Here is a 23,084-nt window from a genome sequence, read left to right as displayed (position 1 = left end):
ATGCTGCATAGGACTGCTGTATTAGTGTTTTATAAAGAGAGCGTGAACAACTCGAGGCAATAGTTGCAATTTTCTGTTGATTCTAACATAGTTCACAAGCATCAGTTGGTAACTAATGGACTTTCTACAAACAGGTAATTCCTGTAACCAATAACAACACTAACGTTATGCATTTTCTCCTTGTGAGAGACATTCACACTGAAGCAGTATGAACCAATGTTCAAAGCAAGAGGATTTATCCTAGCTATTCGGAATGTATCTGAATAAAGCAAAGGCCAGGCACTGTAAGGCAAACAAAAAGACTAATAAAGACTTCCCCAAAACAGTAATTATCTTCTGATTCTTCCACACTGATTCTTCCATTTTATGGCAGCTAAGGAAGCTGAAGATTAAATATCCATGTCCTAATATATAACACATTCTCTTCACTTATATGATTTCCCGTAACTGACAATGGGCAACAACTTAAGTTTTCTTAGCGAACACTTGTGACAGTTTAAGATGCTACCTCCTGTTTGTTACTTTTCTACCAAAAAACACTGGCTACTCGCCTTCATTCTTCCCCAGAGCAACTGAGAGAACACAAGCCCATACTTGACCTATTACAATGCAAAGTTCAATGTCTTAGCTTGAACAGCCAATAAAAAATAGTTTAAACTTAAATTATACTTTGCACAAGAGTGGCTAAAACAGGGCACACAGTTCAGTCTGCCATCTCTAATTTCAAGCAGAGGGGTAGCTGGACTGATGAAGGTAAGAACTTCATGCTGAAAAACAAGCTATACTTCACGCAATCCTGAAGGTACACACAGAGATCTCAGAATTTATTCCAACAATGACACATTTTAAGGGGACTGCAAATGTTACAAGGGTAGAAATGAGACATAAGAGATACGCGTGGTGATCAAAGTGAACAGATGCACCTTCCAAAATGAACTGCAGGATGAGATTCCTTATCTTTTTGTTAATAAAATAGGCAGTATTGTCAAAACACAATGTAAATGACTCCTAGGCATTTTTCCTGGTGTAATTCCATCATTTCTTTAAGACCCACAATACCTTCTACATAAGAAGCCAGACACACAATACTTACAGGGTCGCTATCAATTAAACTCACCAATTTATTTTGTAAACAAAGCTCTGTACAAACTACAAAAAAACTAGTACCATTTTAGTAAGTTTCAGTTGTCACATACACAGTTTTTTTCCCCAGCTTAATTTTCCCACAGTACTGGAAACAGAACACAAACAAACTCAAGGGAATTAACAAAAACAAAACTCACTAGACTGTTTCCCTCCCAAAACAAAACATTTGAAAGAAGTAAACAAACTAATGGTTGAATCCTTTTAGATTTTAGATATCATTAGGACTTCAGGCAAAGGTAACATATGCTTCATAGTCTTCACGGTAACCATAAAATCCCAGGCACCGCTTCGGGCACCAGAGTGTTCGGACCTGTGGTACTCTGTTCCCCCACCACCGGGAATGACACCATGGCCACGGAGTGAACCTCTAAGGAGGTAAATATTGTGATGGAGGCTTTGAAGTGCGAGGGAACCTCCCCTGCCTAACCCTCTCGGGCGGGCTGTCGGCAATCTGGTTTTGTGGCTTTCACTTTGAGGGCCGCTGTAAGCGGGGTCTGGCTACGGGGAGAAGTGGGGACCCACGCCCACCTCCTGTCACCGTGCCCAACCGCACCCCCACCTGCCAGCCCGCAATGCGACCGGTAGCACGGACCTGCGGAGCGCCGGGTGAACCCCGCAGCTCCCCGGGCCGGGCCCGGCTCCCCGCCAGGCCGGGCCCCGTTGGTGGCGCCGCCTCCCGCCCCTCCGCGAGGCTCGCCGGGCCACGTGCCGGCGCGAGGAGCGGGGCCGCCCCGTGCGAAGGCGGCGGGGCCGCCAGCCCAGGCGCTGCGGGCTGTGCTGTGCCGAGCTGAGCTGTGCCGAGCTGAGCTGAGCTGTGCCGAGCTGTGCCGCCCCGGCGGCGGCGCCCGGGAGCGGGCCAGGCCACCGCCGGGCGGTGCTAAAGCCGGCCGTCGCCCTGGGCCGCACCGGCCCCCGCGCCGCCTCTTGGCCAGCTCCTCCCAGGCCGGGCCCGCCGCCTAAGGCACCCCCAGGCCACAAGAGCCCCGGGACTGGCGGAGGGAGCAGGGGCCGGGGCATAAGCCAGCCCGCCCGCCCGATTTGCCGCCCCCGCACCGCTCCCCCGGGGCTGGTAGGGGCGCTGCTCCCGCCCGCTCCTCCCCGTCCCGGGCCCCGCCATACCTACGGCGGCCGGAACACAGCCCCTTAGCAACGGCCGCGGCCACGCGCCTGTCCCGGCCACCCGCTCCCGCCCCACCGCGCGGCGTGCGCGCCTCCGCTCCCGGACGGAGGGGTCTTCAGCGGCCGCGATATTGGCGGCCACCGCAGTGCCTGGGCGGACGGTCTTGCCGCGCAGGCGTGGGGCGGCGGTTTCTCCGCGACCGGAGCGGGGCGGGGGAGGGGGCGAGAAGGGGAGGGGGCGGCCTTGCTAGCAGGCGTTCGCCAGAGGCAGCCCTCCCGGACGAAGGCCCCCGCGGGCCGTCCGCCGCCGCCACCACCTCCCCCGCCCGTCGCCCCTGGCAACGGGTGAAGCCGCCGGGCCGGCGGGGCCTGGCGCGGAGGCCGGGTCCAGGGTCCAAGGCCCGGGCAGCGGCTTGGCCGGGCAGCGGGGTCTGCGGCTGCCGCGTCCCCTGGCGCCATGGCCGCTGAGGTGGTGGTTGTGGGATCCTGTATGACCGACCTGGTCAGGTTAGTACCGGGGGGACTCCCGCAGTCCCCTGGATGGAGAAGCCCCGAGGTCAGGGGAGCGCAGGGCGTCACGGTGCCTGGGGCACAGCAGCGGCTCCCCGCGCCTCCCAAGGGCAGGCCGGGCCGGGATACACCCCACCCCTCTTGCCCTGGACCGAGAACAGAGGGTGTCACGTCTCCCTCCAGGCCGGGACACGAGAAGTGGGGCCGGCGCCAGGTTTGGCGGCGCGGAGCTCCGGGCAGAGGGAAGCGGGGCGAGGAGCGGAGCGGGGCTGGCTGCGGCACGGCAGCGGCAGAGCCGCCGCTGGGGGCGGCTGGGCCCGGGTGATGTCAGCCCCGCACAAAACACCTCGAGAGGAGCCTGTGGGAACGGGGAGAAGTTAGGACGTGTTGTCTGCTGGAGCTTTGATCAGCTGTCCGTGACTGTGGGGAGAAGAGAGGCCCGGGTTTGTGTTTTCAGCTGTGCTGGGTGTCTCGGCGTTAGCCCTGCCAGAAATGCAGCATTTCACAGTGACGCACGCGGGAAATCGTGAACTCTGATATTCTTGATCAGCAGTTTGAAATTATTTTATGAACATAAATAAAGGTGGTCAACCGTAACACGTTTTCAGTTCAAAGCACCTGTCTCCACTAGAAAAGCGAGAAAGAAGGCTTAATATTGCAAAAAACCACTGAATTTAGCGTCATGAAAAACTAGGTTCTAAGTTGCTTACTTGCAGACAATATTTTATGTGACACTTTGAAACCAGAGAGAAAGAGAAGGCCTCCCAAGCTATTCATATCCAAACAGATCAAGAAGTGGAAATAGGAAACCCTCAAAAAAATTAGTACCTCAGTAGCCCAAAGCTGATTTTTAAATTATTAAATCGTTTTTTAAAGGAATGTTTTAATACCTGTTTATTTATTTTCCCTTTAGAATTAGGTGCTTGGGTCTCATTGTCTTTTTTTTTTTTTTTTTTGCACATAGGTAAGGTTTGGAAACTTCTTTTAAAAATTGAAGTACAGAAGTTCATGAAACCCTTGGTTCCAGCAGCCTGTGTTTTATAGTGAATACCAAATATTAGAAGAATTCAAGCAAAATTGCAAGAGTTGGCAATGATGCAAATGCTAACCTAAAGTGGCTGACCTTGTCAGCCCCAGTAAACTTGTAAATCGGTCTTTGATTTGCACTATTTTATACACATCTGTTTTTAAACTTTATATGCAGACTTGGTTAAAATAGGATTTAAAAGTGTATGTATCTGGACTTCATCAGTTTGTCCTGCTGGGAATTCTGCAGTGAAAAAAACAATTCCTCAATCCGAATCAGCAGACAATTATATCAAAGCCTGTAGGTCAATAAAGTGTAGAATACATGATTAGAAGAATATGCTGAGGAGTAAGTACAGTTTAGGGGTAGACATGTGTTGCAGAAATTATGAAAACCCTTAAATAATCATAGAACCTGTGTCAGAAAGATTTAATGCTTTATGTAATCTGCAGAACATAGTGGCAGCTTTCCAAGAAGAATAGTTGTCTTGTAAGTCAGAGTAAGATCTTGTAGAACTGATCTTGACGTTATGTGTGAACAAGCTATCAGATGCTTGTGACGTTATATTGAAATACAAAACATGGTACTCTAACCTCCAGACATTCCTTTTTCTGTCTCTCTAAAATGTGGGGGAAAAAATCATCAAAAAGTTGTCTGCCAGTTTAAGCACTGCTGGCAGCTGCAGCTTTGGGCTTTTTCTTGACACTTTAACAAACAAACACAAAAGAAAACTAATTTTTTTGGCTGCAAGTGTGGTATGATAGAAATATAGTCATTTATTCAAAGCCATATTAACTAGCTGTGCTGTAACCAGAGATTAAACCATGGGTTGTAGCCATAGATGCTGTTACACTGAGATTAAGTGGTTGAAGAAAAGCCATTTCACTTTTCAGGCAGCTGAGAGAGTTTCTTAAATTGTACAAATGCTGTCACAAGGATGTATCTGACTCACCATTATTAGCCTCTACTTTAAGGATCAGTGAGAGGCTTTTTATTAATGATAAGCTAATTTGCTTCGACTGAAAAAGGGCAGCCTCATTCTCTCTATTACTAGCACAGGACTTCAGGCACTTAATAAAACAAGAAAAAGCACGTGTTTAAATTTAGCTGGCAAGAGTTTAATCTGACTGAAATCTCTATGTAGTCCCCATGTAGACATAGTTTAAATGTATCCTGTGTTGCAAAAATCCTGGTAAAATTACTGTAATGTACTAAACTGTAGGCTGGGATGTACCTAGGTGGAGAGCAAAGCTATGAAACAGGGAACAATAAGCAAGCTTTATTATATGTGGTAAAAAGTGCCAGGTTAGGATTAGGAATGATGCCAGGAGGGTGTCTCTTGACTGCCTTTATATCTGGGATTTAGAGGGGCTTAAAGCTAGGGTTCATTTCAGCAGGGATGAAAGAGCATCAGGTTTTTGCAAGTTTGTCATTTATGCTGCTGTTTCAGTTTGTGAAAGACGTGGACAGCAGTGATAGTGTTAAATGCCTGTCTATAACCCATTTGGAGGAGGCTGAATAAACTAAATTAGGAGAGTCACGCAAAGGAGGTCAGACACATTTATGGACACGTTGTGTTTGATAGGCGTATTCACCACTCAAGACTAGAGCCTATCTTCCCTAGAAGATAATCATATTGATTGAGACTGTGCCAGAGCTAGACAATGCTATGCTTTAACTCAAACTGATAAAATACCATGTTGGCCCTTCAGAATACTATCTTGACCCTCTGTTGGGAAGGCTAGAAGCTCAGAGTAGCAGACATTAAATGGTAAATACTCCCAGGTCTGTAGAGGCAGGGTACCGAAAATCAGAAAGATAAGCTTCAGGCTACCATTGGACATATGGTAGCCAGATTCACCACTAAAAAAAAGTTAACACATAATGTTTTTACTCATTACAGTAAACTAATGATTTAAAGAAGCGTAACCCCTGTGTGAAATGGAAATGTACAGTTTGAAATTTTCTATATCTTATGTAATGACCGAGAAGGAAAAGGAGAGGGTCCTTCTGTTGAAGACAGTATTCAGATGTAATTTTGAGAAATAATCAAATTCAGAAGAAAGGGTAGTGTGCCTTAAAATTCTTTTAAAGGGAAGGGGCCCAGTGGTTTGCTTTTAAAAGACTGTTCTCATTGGAAATTCTTTTCTCATTGTCCTGTAGCGCTGCAGTGGCAGAATGTGGGTTTTCTAAAGTGAATTTAGTATAATCAAAACAATCTCACGTACATACATGCAGTAAACCACACTCTATTGGCTTAATAGAACCAGGAACAAAACATATTTGTGGTCACAATCACAATCAACACTTCACTGGCAATAGCAGGCAACACTAGTAGAAAACAAAAACAACATTATTCTATATGATCTATATATCAAACCAGATGGGTACCATCTCTAGTATTATTTAAATAGTTTCTATTCTGACTCACATTTGTAGACTGGTCGTGACATTGCCATTTTAATTCATATTAAATCAGGACAAGACTAAACATATAAACCAATGAGAGTCAGACACACTAAAACAATTAGATAAACAGGAGAAACTTTGGCATGGCAATTGAAAACAGCAGAAGCAAAGAAAAAAATGTAAGATGGAAAAACAGCCTTTGGATAGTCACACCAGCAGCAGTTTTTCACTCTAACTCAAGAGAATAAGACCACAGTCCAAATACTGGAAAACTGTGTTTGTTAGGATGTTCAAAATTTGAAGTCTTTGTGTTCTGTGGATCTCTTTCCTTCCCTCAGGTTGCTTCATTTTCTGTAGGGAGTAGAACTAAAAGTTCTGCTTCCAGTCCCCTGTTGTAATAACCATAGTTAATAATTATTACAAGTAGTAAACCAATTTACTGAAAGCATTCAGCAAGAGAAGAAAGACATGGCAGAGAAAGCATTGAGCTACAAAGTACTGTGTTGCCAGAGCAGATTGGACAGTGGTGACAAACGCACATCTGGAATTAACATCCCAGAGTAGTCTGATGGATACATCAAATCATGTTAATGAACTGAGCACAATCTCTGCTTTTGCAAAATGACAAAAGTATCTCCATTAGTGAGATTCTACATCTTCCTCTGACGTCTCTAGCGGTGGTTATTGTCAGCTGAAGTGCTGAAGTAAATGGCTCATTGGCTTATTGGAAATGTCCATGATCCAAAGCTATCTCTGTACTTTCTTTTTTGAAGTGGAATAATTGGGACAATAATTTCAGACTTTTTTTTTTGGTGGGAGTACAGAAAGGAATTTTCTTATTTTCATTTGAGTGAGCAGGGAAAGGCTCACATATGACTTCATTTTCTTCTTTGCTTTGTCATGTGTTCTCTTTTCCACCATTTCTTACACATGCACAGTGACCAAGATTTAATGTTCTTCCTTGCTTTAATGTTTTTTTGTGCTCTTCAGCTTCTAGCAGCAAAGTGTTCTAGAATCCTTCAAATCCATTTCATTTGTGTTTTTGTTTTTATCTGTAATGCTTCCCCTGCAGCAGCCACTCCTCATTCTAGTCAATCTGCCATTGCCAGCAGCATGGGAAAGCACAACTGTGAAGGAATACAAGCTTAGTCCAGTTGAGGAAATTAATCTTTTGGATCCAGAGTAAGGCAGCAGGGCATGAGAGAATGTGTCATCTGTGAATTGTTTAGTTTATGTAATAGTGAAAAATCTGGGCTTGATTTCAGAGCCTGTACTATTCCCTTGTCTTCTCTGACCTAGCAAAGTTTGGGTGTATAGTAAACATGGGATGCACAGGCTTGGTGTTTTGTTGTTCTGCCCTCATTTTAAAGGACCTAAATATGGTTTAGAGAAACACCCCTTTACCTTCTCTTACCTGGCAGGAAAAAAGCTGTATCTTGGAGGCCCAAAAAGGAATAAAAATCAAGTTGATAAAATCCTTAGTAATGGAATTCAGTAAGAAAATTGTGTTCTGTTTATATACAGCTTTTGAATATCTGTAGTGGTCCAGACACTGTTCATCTGATGTGGGGCATGATCCAAGCTCATTCATGTCAAAAGAAGCTTTCCACTGCTGTGGAAACTGTCATTAAATTGTCATTCCTCCCCAAAATCTGAGTGATCAGTTTATTTTAGGGTGAGACACAGTTTAATGTTTTCGTGGGTTAAAAGTATTTGGTGTTCTACTCCAGGCCTGAAAAGCTTCCAACAAAGTTCTTCTAATAAAAAATGACAAAATATTGAAAAGGGAAAAAGGAGGGAAAATGTCTGGTTGAGTGTTTCTTAAATAACTAGGGCAAGGCCACCAATGACTTTTTTAACCCATTACAAGAGCTGCATTTGCAACCAAGGTTATGAACCCCGAGCAAGAGACAGTGCCCCATTGATCCCAGCTGGCACTTGCTGAAAGAAACTCTTGTTTGTGCTACAGAGGATGCTGTGGGTCCTCTCTGAGAAGGACTGGTGGTGCTAGAACACCTGCTCAACACTTGTCTTTGGCTCCTATCCATGAAAACTTTTTCCTCCTTAATAAATGGAAATGGGGAAATTTAAAAAGTCTTGGGAAATACAAATGTGAAACTGGTAACACAATGTCTTTTAATTTTAGTGCAACAAAAGTGTTGCTTTCTGGATTCTATTTAATTTAAACCTCCCTGCCCTTTCGTTTGGTGTCTTCTTTTTGTGTCCTAAGCTACTGTGTACTGTAATTAGGTGCTGTCTTTCTTTCCAGAAGCAGTTACATTTCAGCAATAACTAATATGACTCTTGTTTTCCGGACTTGTTTATCTAGTTCAGTTTTAATGGTATGTATTTAGTAGTGCTTTTGAGCTAAAGAATAGCCCTTGTGGTACTACAGTCAGGCCTGGACAACACAAATGCTGTACCTGAAGTAATTTTTTTGGCTTCCCAGTAACCAAGAAGTAGCACTACTTGTCCTGCTATGCATTTGGAAAACATTTTGAAGTTGGAGGAGGGGAAGAAAGGCAGTTTGCTTTGTAAAAAGATAGGTTGAGATTAAAAGGGAGGGAAACCACAATCCTAACAGTGACAGCTCCCCAGCTATCCAGAGACCTCCTGTTTCTCTGCTTCTCTTTCTGCCAGCTCTGCCTGCCTGCTTGCTTTCTGCAGTTTCCTCACATGGCTGCATGGCAAGGCTTAGGGAAAAGCTCTGGCTTAGTCCTGCTATCTTCTCCCAGCACTAGCATTTTGGAAAGTACAGCACCCAGTAAGTCCTCTGTTACCTCCTCCTTCCCATGAATGAGTTTCCCAGCTGTCTGCTTCTGTTCCTACCAGCTGCAGTGTCTGGTCTGTTTAAGTTTGTAAATTGCTTTGAGATCCTTCAAGATGAAAGGTTCTACTTAAGTGAGATCATTATCACCTTCTACATTTCTCCACTCCCTGTTCTCATCTCAACTTGGGGTCCCACACAGGACTCAGCATTCCCAGCTCACAGCCACACAAAGCTTACACACAAATTTCAGCGTCCCATCCTTGAGTTGTTTGACGCCTCTCAGAGTACTTCAGAGCTGAAGGTTAAATATATGTATTTTCCTGAGCCAATGCCAAAACACTTCGCACTTGCCACACTGAGATCGTACTTCTGCATTTGCGTCTGACTTCATGTTATTTTGTGTGCTTCAAGAGACTGTATAGTTCTCTTCCTCCCACTTCTGAAGTACTTACTCATTCTAGGAAGCATTCCAGCTACGATGTTGTTCTGTGATCCTACACTATATTCTTGTAGCCATACTTTGTTCATGTTCTTGTGGTTTAACTGTAAGCCTGTCAGGACAGGGATTTCACTCCTGTCTGGTGTAGTGAAGTTACAGAATGGAACCCTGACAGGAGCTCAGAGGGGTTTCTCTGTTCAAGGCCTCAGAGGCAGTAATACAGTGTTTGGACAGGAGAACCCCTCATCTGTTCAGCTGCATGTCTAGATGTAGCCTTCATCTTCCATATTTAACGGACTAGTAAAAGAGTTTATTCATGGTATAGTATCTATGTGTGTTTATTCCCAATGTCATTCATATTCCAGTGAAATTTCCCTCTTCCCTATGTAAGTGAGGTCATCTTAAACCTGTGTTTATGATACTGCAGTCATTTCCATGGCAGTAGACTATGATATCATCAGTGGAGGATTATGCCTTTCCTATGTGTGTTGGCAATTAAAAATTATGGTTTGTGAGATAAAACTAGTGTTTACCAAGTTTTTAGGTTTAGTCCATACGAGGCAGGGAAAGTATTGCTTAATTCTCTAAAGAGTTGACTTAGGTAATGGAGCAAATGAATCCAAAAACATTTTGATCCTAGCAGGTGATAAGTTTTTAGGGGTATATTTTCCTAATGAGGGAAGAAAATCAGCTACTCCATCTTGTGTTTTCTCACCTGGCAAAGAACACTTGTCTGAAACACCCTGGTACTCCTTATTGGTTTGTTATTCAGAGGTACTTAAATGCTTGACTTAAAGTAGCACTATTTTCTACTCTCATTAGACTGGCATTTTTCCCCTGTGGAGGTCAGTAAGCTATTATACACTACCCACAAAAGTAAAACAATGTGCTTATCGGTCTATTCATCTCTTTAATGGGTGCTCTATTTGCCAGCTATCAGTAGCTGAATCTCTTTGTTGAACCTTCTTAAGTATGTACGTGCTTTCTCATGGGTTGGTGACAGCAAAGGTCAGAATTATTGTATGTCGGTTTTGCAGACTGAGATTACTAATGTAAAGCTTATTTACCAATTCTCCAATATCAATGTCAGGAGTAAGGGTTTTGTGTTCATTTCTTATGCAGAAAGGTGTCATTTTATCTCAGCAGTGCACTATAGCATATGGCCACTGCTTCACATTGTGACATCCCACTTTACAGATAGCACAACTGTTGCCTTTTGCTTTCTCTTGAATTCTTAGATATCTGTGCAGTTTCAAGTAAATAGCAGGCAAAAGTAATACACTGGGCATTGGCATTGTCAGTACTTCAGGGTATTCCTTGGGCTTCTGCTGTATCCCAATGATACAGATTGAATATTATGCTGTGTTATGAATATATGTATATTTTTTTGCCTCAATGAATACTCTTTTACCAGATAACTCCCACAATTTGTTATTGTTTTGCTTAATGTCCCTGCTATTATTGGAAATTATTTTTGAATACTTAAAATAGCTCTTGCATTTTCAGTCTGGAGGTGTTTGCCATACAAGATTCACTATAGTCAAAGTGGAAATTGTCTAAAGGAACTCCTTTGAAAATATTTGTCACAATAAGCAGTTGTTAGGCACCATATTTCAACGCCCAACACTTAGAATATTGTATTTTTTCCCCCTTTATGAGCCACAGAATGATACAATTAATAGTTTTGTTCTGTCTTGTTAATGAATTACTTGTTGGCTGTGCTGTTAATGGAAATAACCATTTTCCTAGATGCATTTCTAAACATAAATATCTTTGGGTGAATTTTAGTACTTGTGACAGTGAAAAGCTGCTGGCACAAATCAAAAGCTGTAATAAAAATCGTACAGGGTCGACGGTAAGAAATTTGTGTAAAAACACACTGGGCAGGCATATGTATGATGCTGCCTCTAGGAGCTGTCTGAGCTGTTCTTTCCGTAGGAGCTTACCAGTAAGGTTTTGTTTGCTTGTTTTATGTGGCCTCAGTTATTAGCCCCTATATCAACCTGTGGTAAATTATTTGATGCTGACATCTCTGGTTCCTTTCAGGCCTAGTATCATATACTTGGAGCCTGAAGAAAATACAGAGTGATTTTTCACCAGTATATTGCCTAAGTAGGTGCAGCTTTACAGAACACGTTGATCTTTGTGACAACTAATTATAAAATAAGAAGGTGGTAATGTTCCTGAATATGTCAGTTGTGTGCTTTCTTCTGGGTTTTGTTGTTTCTTCTTTCCATTTGTGACTTTAGTCAATTTTTTCTCATTTTTTCCTGTAATAGATCAATAGTGTGTCATCCCAGAACCATCTATGATTTCCCCTTATTTGCCTTCACCTCTTCTTGTTACCTTTCTACACCACATTCTTACAGTGCACTTCTTTTCTCTATTGCTCTTTTCCTGACTCTCATCTTTCAAAAAATAACTTTTGGTTCCGAAGAATCATAACTCTCTGTAGCTAATTTATTCCATCCATCATTTGCTATACTTCCTATCCTCTCTCAAATCCCTGTTTATACAAAATGCATAAACCTTGATAGTATAAACAGAAAAACTAAAAAAACGTGTTGATCAGAGCTGAAAATAAAGGGTGGGAAGGAACAGGAAAGGCAGATCAAGTTCAGTACTCATGTGGAAAGACAGGCATTTTCCATGTTTTCAGCTGTAATGAGAGTGTGAATATGCCTTACTTCTTCTAATTATCTGATCCTGGTAGTATTATTCATTGTGAATACCCTGTTAGTATTGTTCAATCTTTGAAAAATGTTGGGTTTGTTTTGTTTTGTTTTGTTTTCCCTAGAAAGAATAAAGTAAAAAAAAAATGACCTGTTGGGAAAAAAGCAGTTGGTGGTTTTGCTGGAGCTCATAGCACTCCAAATAGAGGCAGCAAAAATGAGCAGATTTTTCTTCAGTTTTTATTCCCTGTTGATCATAAAATGCTGAGCATTAATGAAGACACAGGAGTTGTGCATTGACAGGCATCATAAATCAGGGTTATAAACAATTACACCTTTCTGATACTTAGAGATCTACCTTTCCCAAGAGGGCTTAAATTGTGAAAAAGGTAAAGGTACTTACCTAGAGGAGATTCCTGCCTGTCATGGCAGAGTTAACCTTGGCCAGCAAAGCCCTAGCACCCCCCCCACCCTGCATGTTCTCATCTTTGCCCCCCAAGCCTTAATGTTATTGTAATCCAAAATTTCAGTAGATGGCTTTATGATTAGATTGAACTTTAGATAAAGCCTTTTTTTTTTTTTAATCAGCAAATCAAGGTAATATAGTTGCAAAGTAAAAACTTGTCTCATGAAGGCACTGCAAATTTAGCCCTGAAGTGGTCAGGCAGCTTTACTGGATGATGGTTCCAAGTCCCTTCCAACCGAACTATTATTCTATTCTATTCTATTCTATTCTATTCTATTCTATTCTATTCTATTCTATTCCATTCCATTCCATTCCATTCCGTTCTCATATTAAGTTTAAATACGTTGATTATCTTCATTATCTATGATACATTAGTAAGTATGTGTAAACTAAGTATTGCTTTGATTATACTTTTCATTTGTGACCCATATGGATTCTGTCAGAAGCACTGTACTTATAAACTTGATGAAAATATACTTGTCAGAATTATTGTCTTGGATATGAGCTTTTAGAGCAACATCTTATTGAAGAAAATTATTAATATTTGGACTGCACTGTACTTCATCTTGATGAGTATGTAGTGAGAACACATCTATGATGTGTTATCATAGTTTATAAAGCATAATATGCTTGTGTGCAAAATGCCAGTACTTAATGGCTTGGGGGGGGGTTCCTTTTTCATTTTTTACCTAGAAAAGACTGATGACACGATTTGTTGGGGGGTCAGTAGGTGCCCTATTTTCTGCGTGATAGGAAAGCAGAAGCACGGATTACTTTGTTGATTTACCAGTATATAAAAAATCGTGATGACAAGAACAAGGACCCTGTGGCCTATCCACTCAACCATATTATTTCCACTCTCCTCATTGTTGTTTGATAAATCCTTTCTTTAAGAGGCAGAGAAAAGATTAATGTTCACATATGTCTTGTGTATGTTAATCTGTCCTTGGGCATGTAAAGATCACTCTTTGCTTGGGTTGCAAAGGTTGTTTCATTTTGTGTCGATTTTTCTGCTTTATTCCTGCTACTTCGTCATGATATCATGTTCTGTTTGGCATAGGAACCGTAGGCAGCCTTCTTCGATCCTGGGTGAGCACAGCATGTTTCAGAGACAGTCTTTTCTAACATTGCCATCAGATTGCCTTGAAAATAGTTATGTAACTGCGGTTCCAAAAATAATGTAATCGAGAGACATCAATGAAGAACAACGTGGAAGGCAAAAAAAGTTAGAGAGTAGTAATTTTGAAAATTTTCACAATCTTTACTAAATGCAAAACAGATGTTTGGTAAGAATGATGGAGTGTTTGCTGAGACAAATATCTGAAGATAGATTCATATTTGTTTGGGGCTTCTTAATCTCTTTAGAGCCTCAAAGTCAGAATTAAACCTTCCACACATTATGAATTCATGAATGTTGTGCCCACCTTTTCCCAAAATTTAACTGCTAGCGATATAAGGAAATGTTATACGTTCATTGTTCCATGAGAAGGCTTTTTACTCTTGGCAATTAGTTGAATAAATAATTTCTTTGTGTTGAAGGTTTCATACTCCTAACATAATTTAGGAATTTTGATCTCTTGGTCATATTGTCATTTCACTGCAGTGCAGTACAGTGCGCTACTGTAAATGCTCCAGGACATTCATCTAGATGCCTTCTTATTTGTTGCATCTTTTAATATCTAGGAGGATAAAATTTGTTTCTGCGTGAAGGTCAACACAAATGTTTGTTGAAGTTCTTGAAGACCTGTGGACATCTGTTCTCATTCTACATGTTACGAATTTCAGTGATTGCACATATAAGAAGATACCACTCTTGTGACCCTCCTATCTGTAGTTGAAGCCATTCATTTTGTTTTCTCCCTTGCCAGAGATTTTTGCCTGTTGTTTTGGTTCAGCTGTTTACCCATTCAGTAATGAGATCTACAAAATAGTTTGTCTTTTAAAAAATATATATATTTGTGTTTCATAAAATACATAATTCCTCTGATGGTAAAACTGATTAAAGAGATTCCTCCTGCTCTGCACCAATTCATCATTCATCATTGTTTGTATTATGTTGGCAAATTGTATATCATGTAAGATCGAAGAGGTTTAAAAAATACACTGAATGGATGATGGGGTAAAGCTTTTACATGTCACTCTGCCACTGTGCCAGTACTGTCCTACAAAGGGACTGCTCCTTAAACATCAATTATTTTGCCTGGTACCAGTTTGGGTAGTGTATCTGCACTTTTCATTACTGTGGGCTAGAGAGAGAACCCAGACCATCAAACATTCAAGCAATAACCAATTACTTGAATTGTCTGAAAAGTTAATTTTTTAAAAGAAAAACTTGTCATTTTCAGGGACATAAGGGGAAGGAAAAAAAAATATTCTGTATGATTTCTAATTGTCTCTTAACAATTTTGTCAGTCATTAAAGATCTGAAGTGTGACTAAGAACACAGAACTGGATAGCCCCGTATTTAAACCAAGCTGTAGGTAACTAAATTCCTGAGGTACTCTTTTTATAAATCCTGAACATTTTCTACCTTCCAGTAAGATGTTTTAGTGAATTACTAAAAGAGAAGAAAGCATAAATGAATCAAGAACATGAGATTTTGAAAAGAATTGTGGTCTTTTTGTCTCCATGCTATGCATACTTTCCCGTAGCACATGTTCAAATCTTTAAAAATTAAGCTAGGCAAAGCAGTCCACAGCTAAACCAAAACATCAAGCTTTTGAGACTTTTTCACTACAATGTTGTACTCATATTCCTAGTTAGAGGCAAGAACTGTTCTCTCCTTTGTTTTCGTTCAGTTCTGAGAATCATGAAAAGCCCAGTAAATTGTATGTATTATACTGGACAGTGGCTAGTGACACCTACTATAATCTCACAGGGATTTTCCCCATTCTAGGGAAGTCCCAGGAGGGGAGAAAGAGCCAGTTCAGTTCAGTGATTCAAAGAGAACAAAATCAAAGCTAAATTCTAGGCCTTTATATTCCTTTTTATTAAGACACTTTTACCTGCAGTATTTCTGCTACTATTTTGATAGCCCTGATGATCTTCACCTTTCTTCAGGAGAAAAAAAAACGTCTGAATGTTTCTTTTGATACTGTGTAAATGACAGTCATCATAGATAATGTGATATCTAATCTAACATATAAATTCTCTTTCCCTCTGAGTTGCCTGATGAGAATATTGTTTTATTTTTTCCTTTTTTCGAGAAAAATATTTATGCACTTTTCTATGTTCCTTTCTCATGCGCATGTCATTACTCAGAAACATACTGACATTTTATGCTTTACTTCAGTACGTCTGATGGACTAAGTATACTCTACTACTTAATTAAACCTTACGTGCATAGCATTCAGTGTTTTCAACATACGAAGTCGTCTCAAATGAAAGTTTCAGCGCTGTTCTTAGGGCAGAGACACTCCTGCTCCTCCCCTCACTCCCCTTCTCAGTCCTGCAGGTTCTGGCCCACCCTGGCTACTCCACAGTGGGTTGGAGCAGTTTGCTGATCTGAATTAAAGTAACCCTTGGAACAAAATTAGTTTGAATTAAAAAGCTCCACGAGCAATAAAAGCGATGGAAGAGAAAGAGCAGGAAAATGCTGCTGAGGGGAGGGCATGGTTTTACATCAGCTTAAGCTAACAGTGATAGTATACCTTTATAATACTTTCATGTGTTGAAGACAATGAACAGACACTGGTTAGGTGTCAAGAATCCAAAGCAAAGCATGATTAATTTCAGGATCAATTTATGCAAATGCCACTAATATACATCTTTCCCTTTCCCCTCCTTCTTTCTTCAGACTTTCTATCTCTGAATATGATCTAGTCACTGCTTAGATGGGAACTTTTTCAAGAAAACCCAGAATACCAGGGAAAGGGACATTAATGACTCAGTAAGTTGCACTTTCACCTCTGATTCAGTGCTTCAACACAGTAGTAAAGGGTTCTGTTCTGTTTCTAATGCCATCCTTCCAAAGGGATGTCTGTCTAAAAATACAAATGCTAATCAGCTCTAGCTTTTAAGGGAACTTGTGGCACACACTTACTGGAAGAGAGGGCTGAAGTTACTGCAATGGTGAAATCCTTATGTGTGTACTTTTATTCATCCCAAACCTCTGAAAGTGGATGTAAGATTGTTTATTTCCCATGGACAAATGTAAGCAGCACTGCTGTGCACTTTACATTTAAATATTGTTTTGTAAAATCTCAGCTGAAATTCTGAGTGATTATATTCCTTTGTGTTTAAAGTCCGAAGTATTTCAGGATGCTTCAGTCTGAACTTTCCTTTATGAATATTACTCAGTAGTATGGAGCACAGTTTTCACAACATTATATAGTAATATGATTTCCCATCTAACAATTTTATGGGGATTTTCAAGTTTAGTTTCTGGTTGTTTATAAGACACGAGAGCTCAATATCCTTTGTACCATTTATCCTCTCAAAGCTGAGCAGAACTGGTCACATAAGCAAAGAGTAGTCTGTTGGGTAGCAACTTAAATTAGGGTTTTCAGGTCAGTGTTTTCAAATTACGTCAAAGTTGTAAATGGCATTTTGTAAAACATTTTATGTAACAATTCTGAAAGCCTGTGTGACAGTTTTTCTGATTAACTTATTTAGCCTAGTTTTGGAGTAACATTAGCTGTTTCATCACTTTTAGGCTATTTTGAGTATTCTTTGTGGCACCATCAGTAAGCCAAGAATTTATAGGGTTCCTTAATCATACAGATTACTCATCATTGCCTGCTCATAACAGAAGCCTGAAATGCTCATTAAAATTGTCTGATGTGAATCAAAAGTTAGTATAGTTGCAGAATTAAATGACAAGAGAATGGCAAAAAAAAAAAAATTGAATACCTGTTTGAGTGAAAGTGAAACCTCCAGGCTTATATATATAGATCAGTACTCTGCATTTGTTTAATATGTAAAATAAAAATAGGCTTCTGGAGTGGCAAACTGGTCTGAAAGGATTGACGCTCATGCCTGAAATGTAATAAGGTGGGGTTTGTGTTTACAGTGAGCTACAGGAGCTTATTGCATGTTCTTGCCTAGTCTGTTAGCCTATTTTTAAAATTCGCTAATTATAAATCACTGTTCCAACTTGATCCTTTGCCTTATACCTTTCCACCAAAGCAATAAAAAAGGTCATCTCCCCATCTTCAACAAGCTGTTTGATTCCCACAGACAGTTGTTATGCCATGCTACTTGGAACAGTGAGACTCAGATTCTCATCTCACCAAGCCTGTTTTTTCACCAGTGCAATTATTGATGCCTCCATTGGAGTTGCATGTTGATGCCAACATAACCGGGAGAAGAATCAAGTCGTGGTCTGGTCATTGTTGAAACAAGAATGTGTATCGTTGGGTGTACTTCTTGAAAATGCATGTGAACTCAGAGCAGTGCTATTAGCAGATGTCTACTGGGATGTTGCAATTGTTAATCTTTGTCTAAAAATATATTTGCTTTTTGGGGAAACATATTCTATTTACAATAAGCTATAATCGCCAAAAAAACACCCTGAGGAAGGAAAATGAATTGAGACTTGATACCATTTTCATACTGCAGAATTTAAATAAGACAGTGTGAGCTAGTGGATTGAGCTGGTCTCTATTTTTGGCTTTGCCACTGGCTTCTTGGCTCACCCAAGGCACAAAAAGGCAAAAAGAGTTGCCTAAGTTTCACACCCACAAAACAGGAATAATGATGTTGTTCTGCTTTTTAGCGTGTAGTGAGATCTGTGGATGAAAGAAATTATACAAGAGCTGCAATTACTATTTCTTACCAAGGCTGAGTGACACAACTATTATTTACTGAATGCACATAATTTGAGAAGTGTGAGTGCAGTACTGTGGCACTGGCTGAATAGGAGCTTCCTCAGCTGAGTTTTGTGGCCTTCATTCTCTGGTCCACAACCATCACTACTTTGGCTTCCAGTGTTGAAAATACTCACTCACTACACCCTGTTCCCTGAAATCTTTTAGTTACTCATTGTTGTAAACAACCTACCAGATGCTGCTATGAGCAAACAGTTTTAACTTAGCAGGCCTTTCCATATATATATATAAGGTACCTATAAGTATACTTCTAAAAAGCTGTTGCATTTTTACTTAAAAGGGCTTAAACATTTCCCAACAGAATGTTCCCAGCTCTGCCTCTCTGGAAACAAGATGAGTGCCATTAGCTGTGTGTGTGAGCCTTCTGGAGTTTCTCTGTGGTCACTCACACAAAATAAACCTGCTGGCTGGGTACCAGACCCTCACACTGAAATCTGGGGTGCTCTGTTAGCAATCATCCTTACTTAGAGCCTGCATCTTTACCTGCATCTCTCTGGAAACTGTAACTACTGATGAAGCACAGACCTGTAGCAACTCCTTCAAAGCAAAAATCTTAATTTCTGGGAGTTCAGGACTTGTTTGGCTTTGCTAGTTTAATTTTAGTTTTTCTTGTTTTTCTAATGATCCTAAACCTTTGGACTGATGGATGCTGGAATTGAAAACCACTAGGGAAAAAAAGTTTGTTTTTTCCTGAGAATTTTCAGTAAATCTGGCTGTGGCCTGTCATTAATTCCATAAGATTTCACAAACATCAATATGCCCCAGAACTTGCAGCATAAACTCAGAAAGTAATATACAGGTATTCTTCATATCCTTTTCAAAAAGCACTCCACAGTGGTTTGCTAGTGCAGAAGCATGTCAAGCTTTTTCTGAATTGGAGGGCTGGCAATTTTGAAGCTATAGTAAGATTTGTTGGTAAAATAATGTTATAAATTGACAAACAGAGCTGAAGTTAATCTCTTGCTCATTGGGGCAGATTGCTGTGTGTGCTCTGAGACTCTCCTTCCCCGCTGTCCCTTTCTTTCCTGCAGACTTTAGCAAAGCTGTTGGAGCTCACTGTCGTTGACTGAATGGGTTGCTAGTACCTTCTTGGAGGCCTTCCCTCCACACGTTGTGAACTCATTCGTAGCTTAAGAGGTAGAAGGAATTCCATTTTTGTTCCTTGTGCTTGGAATATATGGCTTGAAGAGGCAGAAATTTTGGCAATCTGAGTGTTGTGGTCACAGCTTTGAGTTATGCATTTTAATAGAAGTGGCAAAAGTAAGCTGGCCTTTTGCATTTGGACAAGTTATTCCTCGTAGTCCTGATGGTGTCTTTTCTTCCTTTCCACTTTTGCTGGAGATAGCAAAGCATCGGGTAGGGTTAACAAAATTACAGATTTGTTTTGTTTTTTCCAAAATGGAAATTAAACCAGAGTACACTCCTGATGGGTCTCCGCTTGTATTAGTGCATCTGGTTCTGGGCATTCATCCCCAGAAGGATGTAAATGTAACTGGAGTGCATTCAAGAAACAACAAAATGCTGAGAAGTTGTAAAGCTTGATTTGTAAGATAAAAACTTAAAAAAGAAAACAGATAAATATGTACAGTGTGCCTGAGTGACAGCAGAGGGGAGTAAGGCTTTGATAACGATCTACAATTTTGAGGGGTGTGACCACCAACAAAGTGAAAAATTACTTAGGGTGGTTCAAGAAGGTATAATTGGATGTAATGAAATTAAATGAACAATCTGTAAACTTGAGCTGAATGTTACAGTAAAACAATATGAGCAGCGAGACCTATAGATTTATTATTTATCTGTATGGAGTTAGCACTGGGGAATCCCAGTTAGGGATCAAGTGCTTGTTTTCCTGTAGAAACACAAAACATGAACAGAAGAAATGCAATCCCTTTCTTGAGTAATAAGCAGGAAGCTTGACTGGCTGGCATATAAGGAATAAATCTAAACTGGTGGGATGTGGAGTAGAGACCCTAAAAGATCTTTTGAATATTTTTGAGTCTTACTGACTGGCATTTAGGATTATAAGAATGTAACTCTTTATTTTGAAGATGCTTGTTATTTTCAGTCACAAATGTATGTAAATATTGTTTTCAATTGGAATAGCCTTACTACACGATTGCCAAGAGCTGGTGAAACTATCCTTGGACATAAGTTTTTCATTGGTTTTGGTGGGAAAGGAGCCAACCAGTGTGTCCAGTCTGCTCGACTTGGGGCCAAGACCTCGCTGATCTGCAAGGTAAGCACTGACTTGCCCTTGGATTACAGCTGAACTAAATGTTCATGCAAATTCCAGTAAACCTTGAGATGACTTACAGAAAAGTTGTTTTGTTTTAATCTCCCTCTAATTCCTTTTTTTTTGTTTTTTTTGGTGGTTTTTTGGGGTTTTTTGTTATTGCAGCTATAAATTTAAGCATGGAGGAGGCTGTTTTAAGAACACTGCCAGAAACAAAGACTAGTTGGCTAGAGATCTGGCAGAAATTGCATATAAAGAAGGATTGCAAAACTTAGATTGATGTACCATGGGAAAGAGAATTAGAAAGAATTTGATATGTTCAAAATTCAAGTAATCTTGATTAGCCCATCCTTTTTATGTTTCCCACTGTTACAACAATCAGGGCTTGATGACATTCAGGTGCTAGGCACTATAGTCAATCTGAAATTTACTTAGTAGGTGATTAAAAATCAGATGCTGACAAGCCAGTAGCAAATTTGAGAAGGATTATAAAACTTTGTGCTTCAAGGGTTAAATCATTATCTCATTACTTGTGATTAGGATGAGACGTTCAAATTCTGGAACTTTTGCATGCTTTGGGATTTTTTTGCCCACTTTTCTGAAACATCTGGTATACAGCAGTTCTGAAGACTGGCTCACAGGCCATCAGGCTGAGTCAGCTTGGCAGATGCTGTATTGTTACAATGCTTTTCTTTGATTTTTGTCATTAAACATTATAAGTTTTGAGTGATCATTACTAAGGTTAGAATCGGATTTTCTCTTCCTGTAGCCTTATTGTCTATCCTGTGTTAACTGTAGAAGAAACTTAAACTTGGCTGGACATATTTTGTTATTGCCATAGCTGTGGAGGATACTAGATTTGTTGGATCATTGTCTGTCAGGGATTTCTTGAGAAGTACTGGAAACATCTCAAGGAAGCCTTTCTCACTGGTTTTCCAATCCAATATTTAGGCTAAAGAATTATAGCTATAAATCTAAATCACACCTAAAAGCATTTCTGTGGGTCATTATCACTAGTTGTTCTACAGCGTGGGGTTTTTTTTTATATTGGCAATGTTTGTGCTTCTGTAATATTGTATATTTGATCATCTTTGCATTCAAGAATGATCAGATTCAAGCACAAGATGAACTGGGAATGAATTCCCTGCTAACATTTCCTGCTAAATGTTAAAGGGTTTTTTTCCACTGAAAGTGTGAATTTTGTTTTATTTTTTAATGGTCTAGCTTTTGCTTAGTGCATACATGTTTCTGGAAACATTTGCATTCCTAACAAAATTTAGCAGTTACTATAATTTCTAATTACTTTCCAAAATCATATTTATGTTTTTTCAATGAAACCTAGTCTTCTTTCTTTCTTTCTTTCTTTCTATATATGTATGTATTGAAGAAAAGAAACAACAGAGAATTACTCTAATATATATAAATGTTAGAATTTTGTATTTTTTTAATTTTAAAAGTCTGTATTTACTTTTTAAATTAAAAATTCACTTTATAGCCTTACAAAATAGTCTCATCTCATAGCAGTACAGTCTTATATCTGCATAGGTCAGTGGTATAGTTTCTTGCTGAATAAACTAAGAAGAGTCAATCAATAATGAACCATTACAATTTAATTATTTTTACTTTAACAAGTCGCCTTAAGTAGTCAGTGGTTCTTAAAGCCAGATTGCCCCTCACACATGCACTCTGTGCTCAGCACATGCTTATATTTGGGTCATAATTCCAACATTTTCAATCTAGTGCAGGTGCAACAATAGCTTCTACAATCTGAAGTTCCAGGAATGGAATCAGTATTAATACCAAAGGGACATTCTGCTGGAGTCTTGCATCCTCTTATGAGGACTATAATTAAGAGGATCTTCCACAAGAATAGAGGTAGATGTCTCAGATCAGGCAACAAGGCATTTTTCATACCTCAGAGCTTTAGAACACGGAAGAGAGATGGCAGCTGTCTAGTGTGGGTTTGAGAGAAGGACTTTTAGGGTGAGTTACAGTTATGACAAGAGATGCCACAGAACGCTATGGATTTTAATGTAAAATCCAAGTACTGAGTTTGAGTAGTGGAAATGCAAACAGCATTTTACTTTCTGCCTGGATGTCTCTGCAAGTGGCCGCTGTTACTCTGAGTTATCAATATGTATCACAGTATCAGGCTTAAACTTCCCTCCTCAGTTTGCTCAGTACAGTGAAACAATGTTTTGATGGAATAGTTGCCACTTCAAAAAGACAAGATAACTGTTCAGAGAAATGTAAGGGATTACTGTCAGGGAACTAAAGGATCTGAGCAAATAAATTAATTGCTTGTATTCATACAAGAACCCTGTTGCAGAACGGAAAAATGCACAGTGGTCTTGAGAGATTCCAAACTCCCCAAACTAATTTTTTTGTTTTATTTTTGTAGTGGCTGTTACAAAAAAAAAATCTCTTAAACATCCTAGATTAAGATGGTGAAGGCATGTTAGTCT

At 40.2% G+C, this 23,084-nt stretch overlaps 2 protein-coding genes across 4 annotated transcripts in view; one reads left to right on the top strand and one right to left on the bottom strand.

Annotated features, from left to right (window-relative positions):
• The window catches only part of BABAM2 (BRISC and BRCA1 A complex member 2), a 174,147-nt gene extending 171,745 nt beyond the window's left edge, over positions 1-2,402 (bottom strand). The window contains exon 1 of one of the 2 annotated variants that reach the window (XM_065630389.1): positions 2,266-2,402. The gene's annotated coding sequence lies outside the window, so the exon portion shown is untranslated. Of the gene's footprint in view, positions 1-1,738; positions 1,780-2,265 lie in introns of those variants that run through there. The other variant, XM_065630390.1, reaches the window with a different exon arrangement.
• A 172-nt stretch (positions 2,403-2,574) lies between these two features.
• Positions 2,575-23,084, top strand: part of RBKS (ribokinase) — a 68,645-nt gene continuing 48,135 nt past the window's right edge. The window contains exons 1-3 of one of the 2 annotated variants that reach the window (XM_065630386.1): positions 2,575-2,772; positions 16,355-16,447; positions 20,490-20,622. In XM_065630386.1, the coding sequence (XP_065486458.1) occupies positions 16,392-16,447; positions 20,490-20,622 (189 nt within the window). In that variant the 5' untranslated portion in view covers positions 2,575-2,772; positions 16,355-16,391. The remainder of the gene's footprint in view (positions 2,773-16,354; positions 16,448-20,489; positions 20,623-23,084) is intronic. The other variant, XM_065630387.1, reaches the window with a different exon arrangement.

Source organism: Caloenas nicobarica, chromosome 3 (assembly GCF_036013445.1).
Source record: "Caloenas nicobarica isolate bCalNic1 chromosome 3, bCalNic1.hap1, whole genome shotgun sequence".
NCBI classification, from domain to species: domain Eukaryota; kingdom Metazoa; phylum Chordata; class Aves; order Columbiformes; family Columbidae; genus Caloenas; species Caloenas nicobarica.
This window is presented reverse-complemented; position numbering and strand designations above follow the sequence as displayed.